The sequence below is a fragment of the Typopeltis vanoorti genome, chromosome 22 (assembly GCF_054136105.1).
Source record: "Typopeltis vanoorti isolate ZY-2024b chromosome 22, IOZ_Tvanoo_1.0, whole genome shotgun sequence".
NCBI lineage: Eukaryota > Metazoa > Arthropoda > Arachnida > Uropygi > Thelyphonidae > Typopeltis > Typopeltis vanoorti.
In genome coordinates, this window is record NC_143570.1 from 70994594 (window position 1) to 71014905 (window position 20312).

The following is a 20312-nucleotide window of genomic DNA, read 5'->3' on the forward strand; positions in this document are numbered from 1 at the left end:
GCGAAAAATAGTATAATTGTTTTTCATACAAATAGCTACCATTGCCACGGATGTTTTCAGAAAATATATTTTGGTACTCACCTCCTAACGAAAGAACAATGAACCCTTAAACTTGATGTGGACCTTTTTTAGGAGAAATTGTCTTTCTTAAGTGTCCATAGCTAATTTGTGTCCCTCATGAAAATTCTATTTGTAATAAAGAGAAATTTGCATATCTAAATTACAAATATCATATTAGTACTCATGAGATAAATAGTATTTCAGCCATAAACCTACTGTAAAGAAACGAAAATATATTCTTGAAAGAAGTGGATTGGCTATCGATTAGAGTGCAGTGCCACGTAATAAGAGATAATTTTCGAACGAGCGCGGTCTAGTGACAATAATAAATTCGCACACTTGTGTGCAAATTTTATTATTGTCACTGTTTGCACAGAAAACTCCTGATTACTCGAAGTTATGATATGCAGTAATGTACCTCAACGTTTAAAGAATCTTAAAACGGAAGCATAAATTAAAAAAGAATAAAATCTCCATAAAGTACTTCGCTTGAATCTTCAAAAATCTGTTTATTCGACCTGACAACCGAAAATCGGAAGCCTGGCATTCGTTTGATAAGTCATTGATTACTTTGTAATTTAATATATCTGTATAAATTAAAATCCATATTCTAGAAATCAATTTTCATTAAGGAGGGTTAGTCAAATATGATCGAAGTCACCTCCTCTGTAATCTTCGACCTTTCAACAACAATCCTCCTGATGCGTGGTCGAATGTGTTGCCGTCTGGAAATACATCATCACCAGTTGATATTCGATATGGCTGCACGATTTCCTGTTGCGCACTGTTCGTGATTAGTTAACGCCCTTCGCTTCGATGTAACGAGGAACCGAATGCATGCTCGTACAACTGAACTGAAACCAGATCAGCCCAGTCCGAAATCACGGCAGACGGCTGCGAAGTATCTTGAGCATCTCCGTAACGTATTCTGTTCTGCAGACGTTGAATTCCATTGCTGTATTTCTCATTAAGATGCATAACACGCTGATTTAACGTAGGTTCTTCACACGCCCACCCACTTGCAATATGATGCAAAACTGCTTATCATCCCGTGCACAGTTCGTATAAGCATTCTAACAATGTGGATGGTTCCTTCCTGAAAGTTAAGTTATTCACGTAATCAATTTGGTTTAATTCTGCAGTGCCATTACAATCGGTTGCCTATAAACTAGATGACATTTTAAATCTCGACTTGTGTTGTGTTAGAAGGGAGTTGCATAAGCCACGCATTAAATTTTTTTTTTTTTCATTTCCGTTTTAAATCGCTTTGTAAAATAAACAGCTCTTTTCGTTCACTGGTCTTAAACTGCAATATACAATTTAAATTTCTGAAACGATCTTTAACACGCGTTGCATAGGAAACCATAATTTATGTCATTAAATAAATATAAGAATTTTATATGCGAGTCATTCAGAAAAAATCCTAGCATTAAATCTTAGCTCTCACTAATTTCTTTTTTTTTTTTTATCCTTTTGTTGCAAAGTTGAAATCGCAACGATCCGCATATGAAAACGAATTTGCTCTACCTAACTGCTAAAAGTTAGTGGGTGGAAATCTCAATCAAAATAAAGCGCTCTAATTAGCTACGTTGATTTTCATTTGAAACGAAAGTGATAGATATGCGTCATGATCAATTAGAGGAGTAGAATGCTATTGCATGAAAGATTACTAATTAAAAGACCTTAAGCTAGTTTAGGATTAGTCCTCCCCTAGTTGCCTCATAAATATTTTTTAATATAAATACAGTATAGTAATGGGTCTTATCAAAATAAATGTTGGTTCGATTTAAGTCAAAGGTTCTAATTAAATCTTATTTTCATTTGATTCATTCTGAAACAATATCTAATGAAAAGGAACAACTTAAAAGCGAGTATGTAGTCACCAAAGGTTAATCAATTGTAAAGTTGTATCTCAAAGAATGAATATTGTGAAATAATTTTTTTGCATATACTTATAAATTAAAATTAATTATTTGAAAATAGTTGTATTGTTAATAATTTTCATTTGACTCATTTTTCCCTTTAAATTACATTTTGTTATCGGCAGCTATCTGAAAGCTTCGAGGTCTGTTTATCATAAGCCTGGTTGCGTGTGATTTATCTGCATGACTCCACATTGAATGGTAGACAGTCTATTCCGCTAATTATATTATATTTGCTTTAACATATGGCCGTGTTCGATTTATACTGGCTTCTGAAAAATATCGCTTATGATTTTTATTTTTCCTGCTTGTGGAACCACAATTAACTATCTCCCTATACTGCTTTAATACCATACTGAATTGGGAGATTACTAGTTCAGAAAATTGTGTTCTCATTATTCTCCAGAAAGTAATTCTTTCTCTAGCTATACGTTTAGCTGTAAGCATCTCTTCATAGGTACCAACGAATGTCTTGCACTGGTATTCCTTGCTTGTCACCTTTTAGAAGTAATTAACGACTTCGTTTTTGCTATAAATTTATTATCATTTTACTGTATTATCTTTCGTTGCTGGTCGGCTATCATAAGAGGTAGCTAATTCTAGAAATTCGAGAGAAAAACTGTATTTATCAATAAATAAATAATAAAAACCTTGATCATGATTCTCATTATTTCTTACTTGATGCATGCCGTGCAAAATTTTCATATCTCGGGAGAGAATTGTGCCGATTGTTTTTACGTTTATAGAAATGAAACACTTTATTAATTTGTTGTAATACTGGTATGTATGATCGGACTTTTCAAAGGATTGTCTATTAATATAGAATGTTGATAGGTAATGCAGAACATCGCATTAACCCTACCAGTCCAATTCTATGGAAGTGAAATCTAGACAATAAAACAAAAAGACAAAGATTAATAGCAGATGAAATGAAGTTTGCAGATATTCTCATAAAGTATACTCTATTCGATCACAAAAGAAATAAAAAAAATTAAACATAAATGGAGTGAACACGTTGAAAGAATACCAAAACAAGCCTTCAATTACAAACCATTAGGAAAAAATAAAACCAGGACGTCCTCTTAAGAGATTCAACGATGACTTCTAAGGCCAGACAGGCCTAAATCCTTGACAAGCATCATGATGATGAAAGGCAGAATTTAAAGTACTCTGAATAACCAGCCCTGATTTTGGTTATGCTCAAAGAAATGTTATAATAAATAACTGTTTAGACAGAATTAATTCTGATTTTAATGGCTTTCTCATTCTAACTTTATAAATGTAATCGCACCTAATATTCAGATGTCTCAAGGGAGGCTATAATTAAAACGGAATTGCCTTTTCGATAGCAGTAAAAGATCCGTAAATGTTCAGCATTAAAAACAATAAAATTCTTAATAATACATTTGTGTTGATGGCGAAAGATGCAGAAGAAAAGGCGACACCATTAAGAAAATAATGAAACGTACCAAGTGAATTCTTAGAACTAGAAGAATGTCAACATTCACGTTTGATGAGAGAATCGATTTACAAAGAAATATGTAATGCGATTGCTAGTTCACTTATGATTTCGTCAACAGCAAATAGATTTCTAGTGTTCCATTAAATGTTGTTATTATTCCATAACAAATGATGTTTTGTTATTCTTACGCTTCTATGTCATTAAACAGATATTACGAACTTTATTATTGAAAACAGTTAATTAGTCAATGAAGAAATAAGAAAGTGTAAGATAGTTACACACACGACAATGACACTTATAATATGAGTGGTTTTCAAGCTCGTTTGCACCAGTTAAAACTCCTTTCTGAAACCAGGCGACCAATTTCACTTCAGTCAAGTGTAACCTGAGCTGTCTCTCGCAGTGTGTTTGCCAAGTTGGACTGACAACCGTAGCTGTTTAGAATAAATTATGCACATCGGTTTATGGTCTCTTAATTTACACCTACTTAACGATCGAGTGTCATCTGCAGAGCGTGAAGTCTTGAACGAGCGAAAGAGAGACATGGTTTGTAGTCTCCAAGACAACGTCTCCTGCCAGAGGCAGAGAAGTGTTGCTAACAGAACTGTTAGGAACGTCTGACACTTCCTGATACTACGATGGACACAGTCACGTCACCTGCGTTGAAGTAGTCGTCCGTGATCAAATAAGTCGTAAAGCATGTCTTGCCCATGAAGAAATCGCTTGACAAATCAATGCTATTGGTAACTAATATGTAGAAGTTTGGGGATATTTCATTTTCTTTATTTGTTTTTCGTGCTGACCGGTTTAATGTTACACAGAAATAGTTTCATTTTTTTTGTTTTTTTTTAATTAGTTATTTTTGAGTGCTCGTTAATATTGAATACGAATTTAAAACACGCGAGGTTTCTCATTCTTTGGAAAAACCCGGATGCGAGAAACCTTTTTATAAGATTATAGAAAGATCTTCAGCTTCTAAATTAGTTTCTCTGGCAAATAATTTTATTTTAGGTACTTCTAGTTTTCCAGTTGCAAAATATTCAGCCCGTGAATATCACCAACAGACACAACCGCATTCACACGTTGTTAGAAGCAAAATTTGCAATGGCCGCTCACCAAAAACTATTAATGCTAATAAGAGCACCAACTTTCAATATTTATTCGTGCTTATGCAAATTGCTCAAGTTCCATGGCAGATCGCTTAATAATTATTTTACCCACGACGAGTTAAAAATGTTTTGTTAGACGAACTGATTTAAGTGGTAAATTTATTTCTGCTTTTTCGTATCCTTTTTCCTTGGTTTCATTTACCCCTAACATTTCTCTACATAGGATTTGTTTGAAACATGATTATTCCAATCTAGAACCAAATATCTTAGTGTTTCAAAAAATTGGAATATTAGATTTTGTTGAAATAGCGAAGCTTGTGCTGAAACGTGAGTAATCACTGCCAACATGACTGTTTTATTCATTACAAATAACCGCAGCGCTTGTGTGAAAATATTAGAAATATATAACACAATCATAAACGAGAGACGATAATACTAATGTATTATAGGTTTACCACACTTGTCGATAGATTAATGTTAAAAATGGTGATAAATAAACCAGTTTATAAGCAGCAAATTCTCCCGCAGACTGTTGTCATCTAGAAGCTGCTGAACTTTGACTTTCTGTTCTCGTAGATTCATAGTTCTGCTTCTCCCAAAAGAATTTCTCACTGTCATTCGACTCCTTGCATGGCTATTCCATTAAGCTTGTATACATATATATGATAGTAAACAAATAATACTATTTGTGTTACATGGTATAGTACCGTATTCTATACCAGTCATCTCAATCCAAAACAACTTCAGAACACTCCGAATTCTTGCATGAATGAGCATTTGGATTGATTTTCCTGTTAATGTCAAATGATATTGTTTTAAACATGCGATATTCTGCAATGTCGAAATATTTACTCAAAGTCAAAACCATTTATAATAACAAAGGTGCAATATAATGCCCGAAATCCAATTATTAAAATGATAAAAATTTTGAATAGCCATAATACGAGAAAAACGCATCCTTGAATCAAGTCCTTTAAATTCTACTTCATATCAACAGAAGATATCCGTTATGGTTCTGTCACAACTTCTGAGTTCCACATCAAAGAAATAAATTAATTATATATATTATTACGCTGACTGCCACGGAGTGACTTTGAACCATAATTCTAATTCGTGTGAAATTATCAGTTAAACCCTTAGTAATCCTATATCAGAAAAGAAAATACTTACTAAAATAAAGAGCCAAAAGGCTTCATTTCGCCGATACAAATTATATAAATGAAGTGGATATTAAATCAACATTATTTCAAAGCCGAATATAGATAGAAACTATAAAAGTTTTGTATGAAATTTGACTAGAGACCTTACAGGAATACACTCGCCGGTGTTTACGAGTTGCCTCCATATATTCGCCTCCTGTTGGTCCATTTTGATCAGGTTTCACTGGCCTGACTAGTTTTCGTCAGAGACCAGGCAGAAACCTTAAGAGAGCGAAAACTCTCAGTACTAAGGAATTCGAAACATTGGAGAGGTGTAGAAAACCGACCGAGAGTTCGCTTTCTAAGCGAACTCTCGGTCGGTTCGGATATGGACGCTGTGATAGCGGGCATATTTCCTATTAGGTCCGGCTAGGGCAACTGTAAAAATAGTGTATTCCAGTAAACTCTCTGATCAAATTTCAACTGAAACTTTTATAGTTTCTATATTCGGCTTGGAAATAATGCTGGATTTAATATCCACTTGGTTTTTATAATTTCAGATATATTTAGTATAAACTGATGGTTTATTTAAGTTTGATTGTGTAGCTCAAGCTAAAAGCTCATCCATGTTGTTTTATTCCGGATAATATTAAGTTAAAACAACTCAATGTGTTTTTAGAATTTAAACTGATAAAACAAATGGCCTGATCTCATCCATAAAAAACTAGAAAATACTCCTTTTGAAATATTTGCCACCCGAAAAGAAGTTGCATTCAAGAGCAGGTGTGAGCTAGCACTGGAAATTACCTGTTATTCATCACAGGAAACGAAGTGTCTTAAAATGCTATTTCGTCCTGAAAATATCAGATATGACTGCTGTTACATTCTTAGCATTAGACGTCATTTGAATCACGATAAGATTTATTCAGCTTGATTCTGTATAGGTTGAAAACAGAATATTGACTGTGTTGTCAGTAGGTACTCCTTTGCAATGCAGCCAGCATGGCAAGTCACATTAATATGCTGATGTCGACGTGTTTTTCCTTAGAGAAATGCAAGGAAGAAGAAAATAATCTGCATGTTCGAAATTTTCTTTCCATGACACATTCATTGATCTCTTCACTATTCTCAGTGAAGTGTCTACACCACGAGAAACTGCCGTACATTCAGAAAAACTTCTTGAAAGACATATCAAGAATAGAAGTTAAGCACAAGTTCTCCACCTGAAGAATTCTTTAAGTTTCCATATTCACTTTGAAAAAGGAAGTTTTTTAGTACTGTAAATCGGGATATTACAATCAGTTTTACTTTGATAATGTTCACATGAAATTAAAAAAAAAACAGATAAGACTAATCTGAACACACACAACAAGTAATTATTAGAACACTTTTGGGCTTCGACAATATCTCATCTGGTCTTCTTTTACCAGAATTTTCCTGTTTGGTAATATCCTTAATTCCCTTCGACTGTTTTAATAAACAGCTTTCAAATTGATAATTGTCAAAATAATATTTAAGTTAGCTTATGGTCTTTTCCTAATCACAGACTTACAATACATTTCCGAACGAAAGATATGCAGAATTTTGTAACAAAGAAAACATCAACCACATGAAACAATAAGAACGGATGGAAGTTGAAATTTTAAATATAAAAAATATACGAATTTAAGCCTTTCTTATTTTTATATAAGGTAATAAAGAGTTCTCGTAGTTATACAATAAAAGCAATGTTTATACGTAAAATACTACACTATAACGACGCACCGATCTGTGTGCCTTTCCACCAGTGAAGAAAAGTATTGTTTTGAACATAGTTTAGATATATCAATGAGACATTTAAAAATGGTCATTTTGTAATCTCGTATATTCTTAAAAGTTTATTTACTACAGTTGGCTTATTTCTTGACTAGTGAATCCTTTTTTTCTTCATTTTTGAATATATATTACAAGAAAGTCTATTGCAGTCTTTATTTAGGCAAAAGATAAAGTATCTTAAAAATTCGTAGAGCAGCAATGCAGTTCTTGTATTCGACCAACACATACATATGTTTTAAATATGTATACTTCTTTAGTTTCGTGATCTGACGTCTCGAATTTAGAGATTTTGTTTGTTCTTGAGATTGCTGGGTCGTCATTTTAACACATCGGGTGCTCTGTAATATCTAATCGTGGATAATGAACTGAAGATTAAAAGAAAATATAATGAGAATTCTGTACGATGTAGTTATTTTCTTTCCGTATTCAGGAATATACAAATATCTTTGGATTTGTGTGCTTATTATTTTTCCCGTACTTCACCTCGTTAATGGATTTCGTTATATATTTTTACAATTAGACTTTGTCATCCCAGTTTTAATAATTTCTACAAGTTTCATTGTGTATTTATCATTAATATCAGATCATTCATCACCAAGTTTATTCTTTGTCCACATTCCATCTTTTAATAGTATCCTATCAGTTTTACCATTATGTATATTTTAAGATTCAATATACAGCTCCATCCTACTATTCTATTTATCATATGCATACATTAATATCTACACTTTGAATTTTTAAAGATCGTAATTGCCAAAAAATACAGCGATGATAGGCAATACCACCTATGATCATTTCATTACTTTTTAAATTAAAAAGAGCTGCAGTGAAAAAACACGTTCTGATCCAAGGCTATCCATAAAGAGATAAAGTTTTGCTTATTTTATTTATTAAATATTACAAAACAAGCAATACGTATCATAAATTAAGAGATAATATGAAGTGTCTGCAATTTGATCCACAAATATTTGTTGTCTTTGTTCAGTTTAATACCACCAATGCACTCATCACAATGAAAATATAAATTAACTCATTTATTATTCACTTTCAATGAGAAAAGATTAAACTGTTCAAATTTCGGATTTCACTTTTTAACAGTATTTTTTTCAGACATGGAATAGAAATAGGCTAATTTGTTATGATGATAAAAAAAAACTTCATTCCTAATTCTGTGACATGTTTTGTTTTATTTTTACACTACATTCGATTTTATCGCTGAATAAAAGGGACAGTTTAATTTTTCTTAATCACTTCTACTGAAAATAAAAGTATTCAAATTAACTAATTGAACTACCAGTACTTGCAGTTTTATACGAATAACCATTACAAGTTTTCAGGTCCTTCCCAACAGGCTCTTTAATAAAATATAGTTTGGATTCATAGGTGATTTCGATATGAACTAATGATTAAAATATATAATCCAAACTTACATCTTACTTTTCTGAAAATTGTATTAAAATTAAGCCATGTTATGCATGCTGCTAATTAATTTTATTAATCAATACAGATGGCACCACTTTTACCTTTCTTGTAGGTAAAAGTGGTGCCATCTGTATGATTTATAGCGAATACGCAGGCAAAATATCCATGAATATGATAATCATGGATATTTTGCATGAGTTGCCGTTTTCAAAGTGCTCGCGTTGTTTGCTCATTGCCGTAAATAATTATGTTTTTTTTTTTTTTTTTTTTTTTGCAAAAATATTGCATTTCATGCCATTTCCTTCAATCATCAGACGATTTCTATCCAATACGCATAATTTAAAAGCCTAAAGTGGAAAACGTGTAATATTTTTTTTTAATCTTAGGATTCAAAAAGCGAATAATATTAAGTTAACTTAGAACAAAATTAATACTTTTAATATAGAAAATGCATTCAGATTGAGTTAGTGCTTTACCATACTTTGTTGTATGTTTTATATACATACATATAAACAATATGTAGAACTATTTCCAGTATGGATGGATGTTTGTTTGTTTTTTTAATATTGAAATTTATTTTTCGATAAGCACTTGTTTTCATAAGGTAAATATTGTTTAAGAATAAAATGGTTGCAGTTCTCAAACATAAAATAGCGTAGCATTTGATTAGTTAACTATACTCATAAATTATATTATCATTATAGCATATAGAAATGAAGTTCAGTATGCTATATTCATTTATAAGATTCGCATGATATTTATTTGTTTCTTACATTTCAGTGACCCAAATCTTCCAGCAAGTGAGCAGGAAGGAATTACTGAAAAAGGAAGAGGAAGGTTCGAGAAGTTCGTGTGGCCACAGTACGACGTAGTTCATCAGAAATATGTTGCTATAGGTAAGCGATCATAAATTTGTAAAACAGTTTGTTTCCGTGTCGTTGACTGTATTAGAATTATATGTTTAAAAACTTGGTGATTGTTTTAAACTCATGATTGCAATATTGAGAATTTTAATCCTTTTTCAAAACGATTACAAGAATAAAATAGAGAGAGATACTCGATTTTGTGTAATTGAGATTAAAGCCTATCATGACCTTTGGAGAAAAAAAATCTTCTTCAAATACATAATAGCGATGTTAGAATATCAACGATATGTTGAAAATATTACAGTTTCCAGTACAGTAATTTCCTAGAAACCTACGTCAATACCCATGAATTGGTTCGTTTCATCAGATTGTTCTGGTTACAAAGGCTAATGATTTACGATCTTAAACAATTTCAAAGTAGAATAGACAGATATTTCAACTAAATTCCATAGAAAGGAAATCGGTCCATAAATCTCTCACAGTTATTTGTTTTTTCTTTTTATTTTAACGCGTTGTAATTTTCTATTAATTAGAAAGGCCATTCACATACAGACCCTATTACAGAGTACAATCAAGAGCAGCAAAAATCATTATAGGTGCGGTCTCATCCACAAATAATTTAAAAGATTGTGGACTTCACATATTAGAAGACAGAAGAAAACTCTCCACAGTTAAATTCACTAACAGAATCGGGAGCCAACAATAGGATCACATCTCACTTTCGATGCCTGGACATGATCATCCACTTTACAATGCGATCATGAAATTAGAAAATAGATCGACTTAGAACACCTGTCCATTGAAATAAGCAAAGAGCCATTCCTTTTCACTATTCTACCAAAAACACAATGATAAACTTAATCTTCTAGAACCTTGTTCAAAAAAGGATTGGCAGGAAGAAAATAAAAGAAAAGGACTTGACACTATACAGTACTTAAATAATCTAAACCATATCATTGCCTACACTGATGGATCATCTGCTGAAGCGCTCAACCAAGGAGGTTGAGGGGTTTTTCTAACTCTACCTGAAGGCGAGGAAATGCAAATCAAATCCACAGCTGGCAAAATAGCTTCGACCTTCACTTGTGATTTAACAGCCATACAAACAGCTCTCAAGTTCTATTTCTCTAATCCAATAATAATCATTACAGAAGGAATAACAATCTGCACGTGAAACATTAAAAATGAAAAAACAAAATTCACACAGGAAATTCATGAACAACTAACAACATTAAATTTGAAAAATAAGAACTGTATACTGCAATGTATGCAGCCCATGTAAATATTGAAGGCAATGAAAGAGCTGACAGTCTAGCCAAAGAAGCAAGAAAGTTAGCTCAAAAAGTACATCCACTAGCACTAACTGATGCTACTCTGTCGCCAAAACAAACAAACACTCAAGAAGAAGGATGAAGTCAGAGAAATTAATGGAAAATAAAGAAATAATTACAATCATCGCCAGATGGTAGTAGGAGCTAAGAAGCATGCAAGAACTGTCCAGGAGTTGAACTAACACCTGCCCATATCTATTCTTGTCCAGCAATTGCTGCTGCTGTACAGAAAATTGACAATAATCCTAGAGAAAAGCAGTTCTACAGTTGCAAGGTCATATCTAGGAGCTCCTCAATGGACTTGACAACAATAACTGATAATATCCTAGAAAATGCAGCATCTCGTTATAAATGTTTAGAAATTGATGCGCCTCATCGTGCCCATTCTTGGATTGGTTGGTTGTTACAGCCATGAGACAGGAAATTTTGGAATAGTTACAGGCTCATGCAGTCTGTTTCGTCTTATATTTCGGCATTAGTAACAATGCTTGTGATCAAAAACCATAAATTATACAAATATCCACAGAGCAGTCGTAGACTTCATAACGATCTTGCAGAGGACGGGAAAGTGTTTCGAAAACGTACATATGACTAAAAAACGAAGATTTATTGCTAATAAATAAAGCCGATGTTCATATTTATTTTTCAACTTTTATCCTAAAATGAATGTTATTTATTACGCATTGTTATTTTGATTTTTTTTTCAACATTTGTTGAACTTACGTAAGAAGTTAACATCGCCATCAAGACAAGAAATATTTTATAGGATTTGATAATCAAGGCCTTGATATTTTATGGTAGCAAATTGGAGTGTTAGCCAGATATGAGGGGAACGCTGTTTGAAACTGAAGTCATCGATCGATCTGAGGTTTGGTTCACGTACATATCGACTTTTATGTTCTTCTAAGGTTTCGGTTACATAAATAACATCCCACGATAATAGTAATTTCTCACAAACCTATGGCAATGCTATAAAAATGTACATTTCTGTTATAACCTTAACATTTCCTTCAGAATGTTATATATGAAAATAAGTAAATCTACAAAGTAAGCTGAGCGGTTAAATAATAATCATCATCATACAGAAATTAAAAATACACAGTTTGATAAAAAATGAATTACAATCTTCAAAGAACTATATTCAGTTTTTCTGTTATTGAAACTCACTAAATTTAAGCGACTAACTGCGTTTGGTACAAAACTAGGGATTAATTTTTTTCTCTTGAATTTTCTGCGTGATGGCACTTTTTTCTTTTCCTGTGAGTGCCTGTTTCACTCCTTCTCTTCATCAAAATAAACGCTGATCAAATTGTTTTTATTTGCAAGTCAACTATACATCACTTAACAGAAAAAGTTACAAAAAATGACTTTGCTTTTAAGTGAATTAAATATCTAAGAATTATTGTGTTCAGCACTACGTTTCGATAACTTGCAACATGCAGAAAATTTCCATTAATGAACATTTCATTAATGGAAATTATAGAGCAATTTTATGAGAAACTAATATACTGCATATTTAGCTATGAATACTTATTCTGAAATTAGATCCATGCCTAGCGGAAAAATGCTATATCGATAAACTATGAATTACCAAACAATACTAGAGATCGGTGATCAGCACAGAACATTGACAAATTCAGATCAACAACCAACAGTATAATTATCTGAATAGACAAACTTAAAACATGTCCAGAGAATAATCTTCGCGGGAATAACCATACAAAAGCTTACCAAATAGTTACGAAATTACCAAATCCTTTTTCTCATAAAAGCTGGATAATTTAGGAAGAGAATAAAAAAAATTCACTGTTCCTGAACAAATACCGAAGAAATGGTATGAATCTTCAAGTAACCTATTCAAATAGGATGATAGTTTAGCCTTAGATCATTAAAATAGGATGATAGTTTAGCCTTAGATCATTAAAAACGGGAGTGAACTTCTTGTTAGTGCAACTTGCAAAATTTTCCACCATGAGTGGAACGCTGAATTTAGGACAAAAGACTGCCGTTCAGCTATTCTTATTTCCATTCCAGGAAAAAGGCGCAATAATATTAGGATATCCTCATCGGTCATCTTACTTTTACGAATTGGAATCCAATTTTTTCAGGCTGGATTTAAATAGAATAACAGTACTGTACTATAATTTTTGATGTACAGAAGTTTCTGAATTATTTTTGGCCTGGTGCCCTTTGTTAACTGATTCCTGGAATACATAGTAAATGAACCCCTGGAGAATTCTAATACTGGAGTGAGAGTAGAAAGAAAAATAAACCATCTAACGTTTACTAATGATATTAATCTCCTAGCAGAAAACAAATCAGATCTTGAAGAAAGCACAACAAAATTAGCCACACTCTTAAAAATATGGCTTAATCGTCAGTACCAACATCAAAAATAATGACGAACGTTTGTGCTTCTGACCCAGAAGAAAATGTGCTGTGGCACAAGCTGAAAAAATCCTACTGCGAGAGTATATTTATAGAAGTTGATGAAAAAAAGATACGATAGTAGAACAAAAGTTCTATCGTATCGTATCTACAAAAGTTCTATATCAACAACACTTCAAAATCTAAAACTACTATAAACAGTCAAATTAAAAAGAAGGGTGGTTTACAGCATTATTTTTAATCTATTTTCATGGCTATCACCGGACAATATGTATATTGCAAGAATATGCTGAAGGCAAGGTGGGAATGATTTAACATCAGTTAGAAATGTTTTGTTAAGATATCTGTGTTCAAATATAGTTTTGAGCGGACCATGTTTGTGGAAAATTTTGACAAAATGAAATTGTATGTGTGAAATGTAAACCAAAAGCTAGTTGGCGATTGTAGGAAACCATTTGAAGCGATGCATAAGTATAAATTATGTAATGGTATTTTAATAATTATTTTGCTGTATTTTAAAAGTCTCGATGATCACCTACTTATGTAATCATTATGAAAGGAATTCATTGAAAATTGTCGTTCGATGGTGTTAACTGTACTTAAAGATATTCATTTTCGAATACACCAAATGCGATTGTCTATTTCTTCATTATCATGATGGTAGGCCTGAACTTCGGTTTTAGAGATGCTTCAGAAAAGGTCTAAGTCTCCCGCCCACAAAATATGTTTGTCGAAAATTTATTTAGTAATCCACCCTAATCTCCACTCATATAATACATCGAAAAGAAAGGTTCATACTTTTCTTGGAAAAAGTAAATAAAATACATTTAATTCATTGCTCTAAAGTAGTATACTAAAATATTTTGTAGTTCGCCTTCAAAAAAAGATAGGTGCCGATAACTTTCTTAATATATTTTGGAAGTCATTCAGATTATTTGTGTTTTTCCTCGTGAAAAGTTATGTAGTAACACTTGTTTTGGGGGCGCGGGGAACAGAATATTTAGTGTTGTTTATGTAATTTTATCATGAGTAAGCCTATCATTAACGAATAGTCATCGAATATTAAATTAATATGTGATTATTTTATGCAGGCACGAAGCCTAAAGTGAGGGACCATTACCACGCACACCGGCTATCATTTTGGCTTCATCTCATCCCTACTCTTCATCGCTCTGGACTAACAGATGCTTCTCCTCGCCATCATCTTCTTGAGGATCATGACGACCCTTCAACGTACGATGGAATCGTTCGTCAAGTACCAACGAAAGATCCGTCATTTATTTTCACCACCCCTTCCTCTAATCCACGTGACAAGATGATGACAACAGTGTCGGTGTTCGGTAATCAAAGCGAGGCTGTTATACCCGGGCTGCCAACCGACGTCAGTGGAGTCGAAGAAGAAGTAACGGTGTCATCCACTTCTAACATTACAGACTCTTTGGCAATTATCATGCAACATGGCGCCTACTCAACCGCTCTGAGTGTGACAATTGCAATCGGATGCTCTCTTCTCATCCTTAATGTTCTTATATTTGCTGGCGTTTACTATCAGAGAGACAAGAACAAGTCGGACAGCCTGCAAAAGAGAAATTTTCAAGTAAGAAGCATTTAGATTATCTTACCATACATTATTTTAATGAAGTATATTAAGATTATAATCAAACACTGCTTTCATTATTAGATTGGATAATATAAAAAATATCAATAATAAATCTCCAAATGTGCGCAGTCCACCTAGTTTTATAATGTAAATATTTCATACATTTAGTTGATTTATCCTGAATAAGAGAAACTGTTGAGAAGAACAGACGAAATTAATACACATAATCCAGTGACTATGAGGTCAGTGGATTATGCCTTCGTTTTTTTTTGTTGTACTGCCACATAATAACAATGACAGATTGGAGTAAAGAAATAAACGTTGCAGTCGATACAAGACGAACTAGCCGAGCCTATGAAAGCCTGGATAACGACTTCTTGGCCTATCCTGTGATATACCAGAATAACTCATGAAAATTCTAGAATCATACAATGATGTAATTATCTAGTGATATCATTTAAATAAAGCACTACTCCTGCGGTTGATTTACTGAATAGCATGCTGTTGGATTGGCAGTTCTGGAAAATATATGCAATGTATTATTATCTATGATTCAAATTTTTGGAATCATAGATAATTTCGTTATAACCAAATATTTATGAATGGTTTAAAATCATTCCCCGTTTATTTCTTATTCGTATTCATCCTAAAGTGGTTTGAAACTCATCATAAATAAGTGATTAAATATGTAATAATTTAAAATCTGTGTGCATTACTGTATAATCTTATTTTTATATGAAGAACAATATTTTGCTGAAGCTTGTAAACCTGCACATCAGAAAATCTTATAACCATATTTGATGTTCAGAAGTGTGTTCTTTCTGAAGCTGAGAAAGGTGGATTAATGACTTTGCAAATATCTAAAGAGATCGTTGATAAAATTAGCAAAGGTTTCCTGTTGATTCATGCAAATATCCCTTATTTGTCGCTTTTTTTGATCCTTGTTTTCATGCTAAATATCAGTATTTATATTTCTCAATCCAGAGTAATACTGTTGTTTTCTAAGCTTGATATTGTAGTAAGTATATGTTTTACGAACAAATCAGTACCATTCTACAGACGGTAGCTCATTTCAAATAATGAATTCGCATATTCTGCAAACCTGTTATGCTGTGGTTTTGTTTTGCCTACGTTTTCTAGTATCATGATGAAATTGTCACTTACGCAATCATATTTATAAATTTCACTCAGTAATTCTCTTATATAGGATAATATAATGATGACTGTTCCTATGAATCCTCCCTATGATATGCTGAGCAGAACATTTGCTTTTTTGTTGCACAAACTGTCCAGATATTGAAGTAGTTTTATGGATCTTTTTAATAAAAATTAAAATAAAAACAACAGTAAATTCGTAACTTCTCTGGAACCCCAATCACCGATTGGGCGTTCCACATGAATAAGAAACAGACATGAAATAAAAAAATCAGGAGTGAAAGTATAAAAGACACTTGCCACCCATCTCCAACTTCCCAGTTCAAGTTAGAAAAAAAATTTCAAATTCTTATCTCATCTAACATACCAGATAATCCTCATCATTCTAACAAAGCCTGTACGTTTTCTTAACTAGCTTTAACTTCATGTTTACTGCCTTCTTCAAAACGAACCGGAACTTTATCACTACAACGGTACTAGTTGAGTACCCTCTTTATCCCAAAACCCCATTGAGTAATTTCCAATAACTGATTTACCTATCCAACCCAACCAATACTATCTTTTATAATAAAAAAAAACAATTCTTGGTTGGCCGAATAGTTAACATAACCGCTCTCCAACCACCAGCTGTGAAATGAACATTTCGATTTGTCTTTAAGTAGTAGATGAAATTCATCGTACATGTCAAAATAGTGCACTAATTATTTGCGACTCACATGGCTTGAAAAAGTTCCATTTGTAGTCTCTACAACAGAGTTTAAGGGAAATTGTAAAAAATAAAAATTATCTTTAATCCTCGGCTATTATTATTAATGTGTTATTGCATTACGTCATTATATTCTTGGGTAGGAGATACGTAAAAAAATCAGACTTTGAAATGGCCATTTTTCTCAAGCTGCTACCGAACCTTAGCTTAGCTTTACTAGATTCAACTCCTGCCCTTACGTGATTCCGCCTTTCTCAAATACTGGCATGTGACAAAGAACACTGATGCGAAGAGGGATCAAGGGTTATTTTGCAACTATTATGTAGCAGACCAAAGAAATTAATCTCCCACTATACCACATACCACAAGGAATCACTGCCTACCTCCACAAAGGCATCGAGAAAATGCGCACCTTTCATAGCAATCTATCTTTTGGTCTATATGATGTCCCTTGAATTGTGTCCGAAAGTTGCATTCCAGAATTAAGAACATCGTATGTATTCAACTGAAGTTGTCATACTCGTCTGAAATATACTTAAAGAGCATGGCTCTTTAGCAAGACCCCGGGGATTACAATGCAAATAACTTTTCAGTTCAAGTTGAGTTAGCCTCTCATGTGGAAGTTTTTTATACCAGAAAACATATGCAGTTCACAGACATTATACACGGGTGGCATATCTTTGGCTTCTTGGCCAGTTTCCTCTCCTAAAAGTATAAATATTAGCCATTTAACTACACTCGCATTGCTATAACCCGAATCCTCTCACAACCAAGGGAGAAGGTCAAGAGAAGCGCACATCTTCAATACTTGGAGGTTTTATCAGTCGATTAAGAATACCAATATCGATTGTCACTGTTTCCACAGCAGATCACCTGGATAACTTTATTCACAGAAGTATGTGAATGAAGCACCAGACTAGATCGATCTCTTCTTTCCAAGATACCTTACTACTCCAGCTTTCTGTCTATTAGTCGCCAGTTTCTTCTGTAATCGTTCACTGTATGTCCTCAGTTCACACTCTGACTCCTATACATGAACTTCAAATCCTATCCATAGCTGCGCGATTGCAGTACACTGAAGAATAATTATGTAGTGGATGAACATTGCTTACAACGGATTTTGAATCATTTGAACACAGTGTTTTAGACGGCTAATTCTCTTGCCATTCTTCAGTGTAGTGAGGTAATTCTAGGGTACTTGAGCGCTACCAAGACACGTTCTTCACTTACTTTTGATTATATTACGATCCAATTATCAGCACATCTCTCTTCTGGAGATTACTTAACTAGCCTTTCTAACACACATACAAGAAGAACAGACCACTTGTCTCATCTTTAGTTCTGAATAACATCTTTTCTGTAGTTATTTTTAAGGCAGCCGGTCCACCGAACTGGCCCTACCATTTCTCTAAACACGAGCAGTGACATGTTAGTACTTTTTACGGTTCAGCTTATAACTTGGCGAAACAATTTCTCATCCTCCTCTTTCATGTCACTTAGGTTCATTCGAGCTCCCTTCTTCATTCTGTATTCAACAAGGACTATAGTGTCCATCCAGCTGTTGAAGAAACTTTGTCACTCTTTTTAATCCCGCACATTGCACTCCGAAGGTTTTTTTTTAACCTTTACATGTGGGATTGTTATATGAAAATATAGTTATTACTGGCGAAGAAGGATATAATTTCATTCTATTTAGATCACTTTTGGTTCACTTAATACTTTACGATTTTTAGAAATGATGTGGTTGTTCTGCATTTTGTACGATCCCAATGGTTTAATTACATTGAGTGTATTTTGCAGGATGTGTTGCTTATTGAGATATCACCTGCAACTAGCTGAATTTTTTGTAAATGTTTTGGTGTTTATTTCCGTTCCAGTAATTTCCAGTAGATTCCTTCACTCTGGCATTTTATTATCTCGCTTATTTTTTTCCGGATTCGAGCTGTTATTCTTTCATGATGTGCGTTTATACTCACAGAATTCCTTTGGGCGAATGATATATGCGAATGAGCTTAGAGTTCTTCAGTTAATAAGAAAAGGCTTTTTGGATTTTAAATAATTCCCTGTGGATTTCACAGAATAGAAATGGCTTGCTTCAGCAAATTTTAATCTGTTCTACTATTTGTTTTTGGCAACCGCAGATTTAATAAAAACCGGTGTTGAAGGCAAGAGTATTTTTATATGTTAAATGAACCGCTTTAATCTTGGTGCAGAAGTCAGTGACCCTTAATTATCTTTTGCTTCTCTGGTTTACTTCAATATTTTATAGTATTTTGAGGAAATCATTAGATTGACTTAGTAGATGGCTTTTATTCTGATATATTTACACTCTTGGAGAAGTTAAAAATTACGCCAATAAACAGTTGGTCGCGGAGCATTCTCCTGGCTGGGATAACAGCCTGAGCTCTGAATTGGCTTGAAATAACGTTTAGGACCGTTATTTCTTCTTTCATCCATCCATAGTATTGAAATAAAATGACTTTTATACCTTTCTTGGATTTGATATATATATCATCGGATGAATGAAAACCATACTATGTTTGATATGTATATTTACAAGCAAAATTTTATTTTATTACTATTATTTGAACGTTCGCTTTTTATAAAAGCCAACTTCACCTTTATTCTAAAAGTGAAGTTACGGGTAATTAGTGAACACCAACTAAACAGTTTTCTTTATTTCTGTTTACTTGCATGCTAGTATAAGAAAGGCATCTAAAGAGACCAATTTTAATCTCGTTCTCATTGTGATTTAATCAGCTTTATTCCGTCCTCTTTTAAAGAAGTAAGAACAGAAAATTAGATTGTTGTCTCATCAAGCCTAGACATTCCCATTGCACTCATTCAAGGAGTTCCTAACGGATGTTAGTAAACTAAACAAGAAGTAAATTTTTAATTTGTTCTGCATTTAAAACTAGTTAGCTGTTATAAATTAAATGTAGTCCAATCTCTCTCTTTTTAAAAGACATCTTCTCCGTGTGAGTCCTGATGGTTGGAAAACTGTTGGTCACCATATTAAAACAGCATTTAATCCTATGATCCATATTTAAACCGGATAAGTTCGAATAGTGTTGGTTTTTAATTATGCTCGACGTTTTAGTGACTTTTCAAAGTAATCGAACAGTTAACAAATTTGGAAGTCTGAATTGAACAATTCCTATTAAATAAATACTTTTCCTTACATAAGGCTAACGCACACAATTCGATCATGAAAAAGACATCTGAATTATGTGCGCGTTTAATGTGGCATTTCTTGTTTCTAATTCGCAAAAATATAGGAATCTATTTGCATAATCACTTAAAAGCATATTTTTCATGAAATATGTAATCTGTCCGC

The 20312-nt window shown here is 33.1% G+C and overlaps 1 protein-coding gene across 1 annotated transcript in view; it reads left to right on the forward strand.

The window, feature by feature from the left end:
• The window catches only part of LOC150094482 (neuroligin-4, X-linked-like), a 204587-nt gene that overhangs the window by 169871 nt on the left and 14404 nt on the right, over nt 1-20312 (forward strand). Inside the window, exons 5-6 of the mRNA XM_090412481.1 lie at nt 9710-9825; nt 14606-15111. Of these exons, the coding sequence (XP_090268607.1) occupies nt 9710-9825; nt 14606-15111 (622 nt within the window). The remainder of the gene's footprint in view (nt 1-9709; nt 9826-14605; nt 15112-20312) is intronic.